Here is a 2199-nt window from a genome sequence, read left to right as displayed (position 1 = left end):
GACATAGTCCACGAAGTTTCCAATGCCATCCATGGTGACTGAGGTATTTTTCATGAGCCTTTGTCTTAGTTTTACTTGATCTCTTCTTGACAGTCCTGTGAAGAAATATTTGGCTTCAGAGCCGAAAGATTGTCGAGCCTCGCTGTCTTGAGTGCGTCCATGGCGTCTTTGATCATGGGACTGTCCACGAGACTTAGGAGGTGGATGAGAGGGATTTTTGTGACCCGAGACTTTGTGAGGAGAGACTCGCTTTTCCGAAGATCTTTCTTTCGTGTTATCAAATATTTGGCTTCAGAGCCGAAAGATTGTCGAGCCTCGCTGTCTTGAGTGCGTCCATGGCGTCTTTGATCATGGGACTGTCCACGAGACTTAGGAGGTGGATGAGAGGGATTTTTGTGACCCGAGACTTTGTGAGGAGAGACTCGCTTTTCCGAAGATCTTTCTTTCGTGTTATCCCTTGTCATCATCCTTATCTCTGTCATCATTCCTATTTTCCCCCTTTTTGGCATCATCAGCGCAGGCAGTAGGGGGTACAGAGGGGATTTGGCTGATTGCAAGCAGGATGTCTTGAGCATATCCCAGAATTTGAAGAGCATATTCACCAAGTTGATAGGAATTATCTTGATAAGTGTCAATCTTGGTACAAGCTAGGTCAACACGTTCCTTGAGGCCGTAATGAGAATGCTTAATCTCGTGTTGCTGCCTAGCGACTTTGTTTGAACTCTCTTCAAGATCAGAAACTCTTTTCACCAATTGCTTAAGAGTTTTGTCGTGAGGAAGATTCGGTTGCTGTGGTTGAGATTGTACATCAAGGAGTAGATTGACTTTTTGACACAGGTCATTCAATACTCTCGTGTCCTTCTCCCTTAGGGCGAGATATTGCTTGTGAATCAGTTCAGCTGAATGAACAGTTTCTCGCATGAGGTTCATAATGGTCCGTGGGGACTCAGCGATAGAATCGTCCTCAATGTGTGTTGGAGAAGAGTTCCTGTGTTCATCAGGATGTGGTGCTTCCGGATTTTCACCATGCATCGAGTGGCCATGTTCAGGTGAGGCTTCCTTTCTGTCCTCATGAGCTGGAAGATTATGTTGTTGTTGTACAGATTCGTTCAGATGCGGAATGATAGCACGAGACGAGTGAACTGGATTTTTACTGGATGCTTCATCCGAGTCTTCGTCTTCAGATGGTATTTTCAAGAGAGGTGGTCTTTGTGGACAGTTAGCATAGTCCGTTTCGACCAAGATAGTGTGGCTATCTTCTGGTTCTTCTTCTTCAGCACCTTCTCCTCCTTGTTGATTATTGTTATCATCATTATCATCATCATCAGTATCATCAGTACCACTGTTGTCGTCTTCTGTTTCATCATCATTGTTCTCGTTTTCATTTTCTTCTTCATCCTCTTCTTCGATTTCGTTGCCATGAACATCTTTCGTTCCACTAGCACTGCCTTTGGGATCTCTAGGATGATCTTCTGCCATTTTGGCTTTAATTTTGGATAGCAGCATGATGTAGCGAAGTTGTTTCAATTCGGCTTCAGTCACTGGATCCATGGGAGGTTTATGAAGAGGAACTACCAAGGGAGCTTTGTCCTTCCCGAGAGATCGATGAGTTATTCTATAAGAGTACACTCGGTGGATCTCCTCAATTCGCACAGCCTTTGTGACGTCCTGAGTTTCAAGCCATTGAAGTGAGAATTCTTCTTCGTCGATCATGGCTTCAAAAGTTTCGAGAAAGGTTCTGAGAGGTGCCGTGCGCCACTTGTGCCATTGTAGAACTCGATTGTAATCTCTTTCAATCGATTCTCTGAGAGATTTATCGAGGGTGTACCGGTCTGGAGAAGATTGACGAGCAGATGGTTTCGGGACAAATGATGTTTGAGCAGCTGTCATCTCGTCTACTAGTGCAGGTTCTTGTGTCAGAATTACCTGCTCTGCAATAGTAGGTTCTTGTGGAAGAGATTGAGCATCATTTGGAGCATCAGAGGCTGCTTTCGGGATGTCTTCTGGAGAGCCCGGCTCTTGTGGAAGATTTTGACATCTTTCCTTCATTTCTACAGTAGCAGGTTCTTGTGTCAACTCTCGTAGGAGTTGCTCTGCTAAGGTAGGTTCTTGTGGATGAGGAACAGGAGATGCATTCGGATTGATGGATTTGTGAGCAACGGGACTTCTTTCGGGCAGAGAAGTTTTCAGTTCCCCCTC

The 2199-nt window shown here is 45.0% G+C and overlaps 1 protein-coding gene across 1 annotated transcript; it reads right to left on the bottom strand.

Annotated features, from left to right (window-relative positions):
• Positions 1-450: 450 nt before the first annotated feature.
• LOC109162405 (trigger factor-like) lies at positions 451-1890 on the bottom strand. Its single transcript, XM_019311109.1, has one exon. It carries the CDS (start codon positions 1888-1890, stop codon positions 451-453), a length of 1440 nt encoding a protein of 479 aa, XP_019166654.1.
• Between the last annotated feature and the right edge of the window lie 309 nt (positions 1891-2199).

The sequence above is a fragment of the Ipomoea nil genome, unplaced genomic scaffold, assembly GCF_001879475.1.
Source record: "Ipomoea nil cultivar Tokyo-kokei standard unplaced genomic scaffold, Asagao_1.1 scaffold2942, whole genome shotgun sequence".
Classification (NCBI taxonomy): domain Eukaryota; kingdom Viridiplantae; phylum Streptophyta; class Magnoliopsida; order Solanales; family Convolvulaceae; genus Ipomoea; species Ipomoea nil.
This window is presented reverse-complemented; position numbering and strand designations above follow the sequence as displayed.

Bases quoted from the DNA above. Each gene is read 5' to 3' on its own strand.
- LOC109162405 (XM_019311109.1), bottom strand. From the start codon at position 1,890: ATGACAGCTGCTCAAACATCATTTGTCCCGAAACCATCTGCTCGTCAA.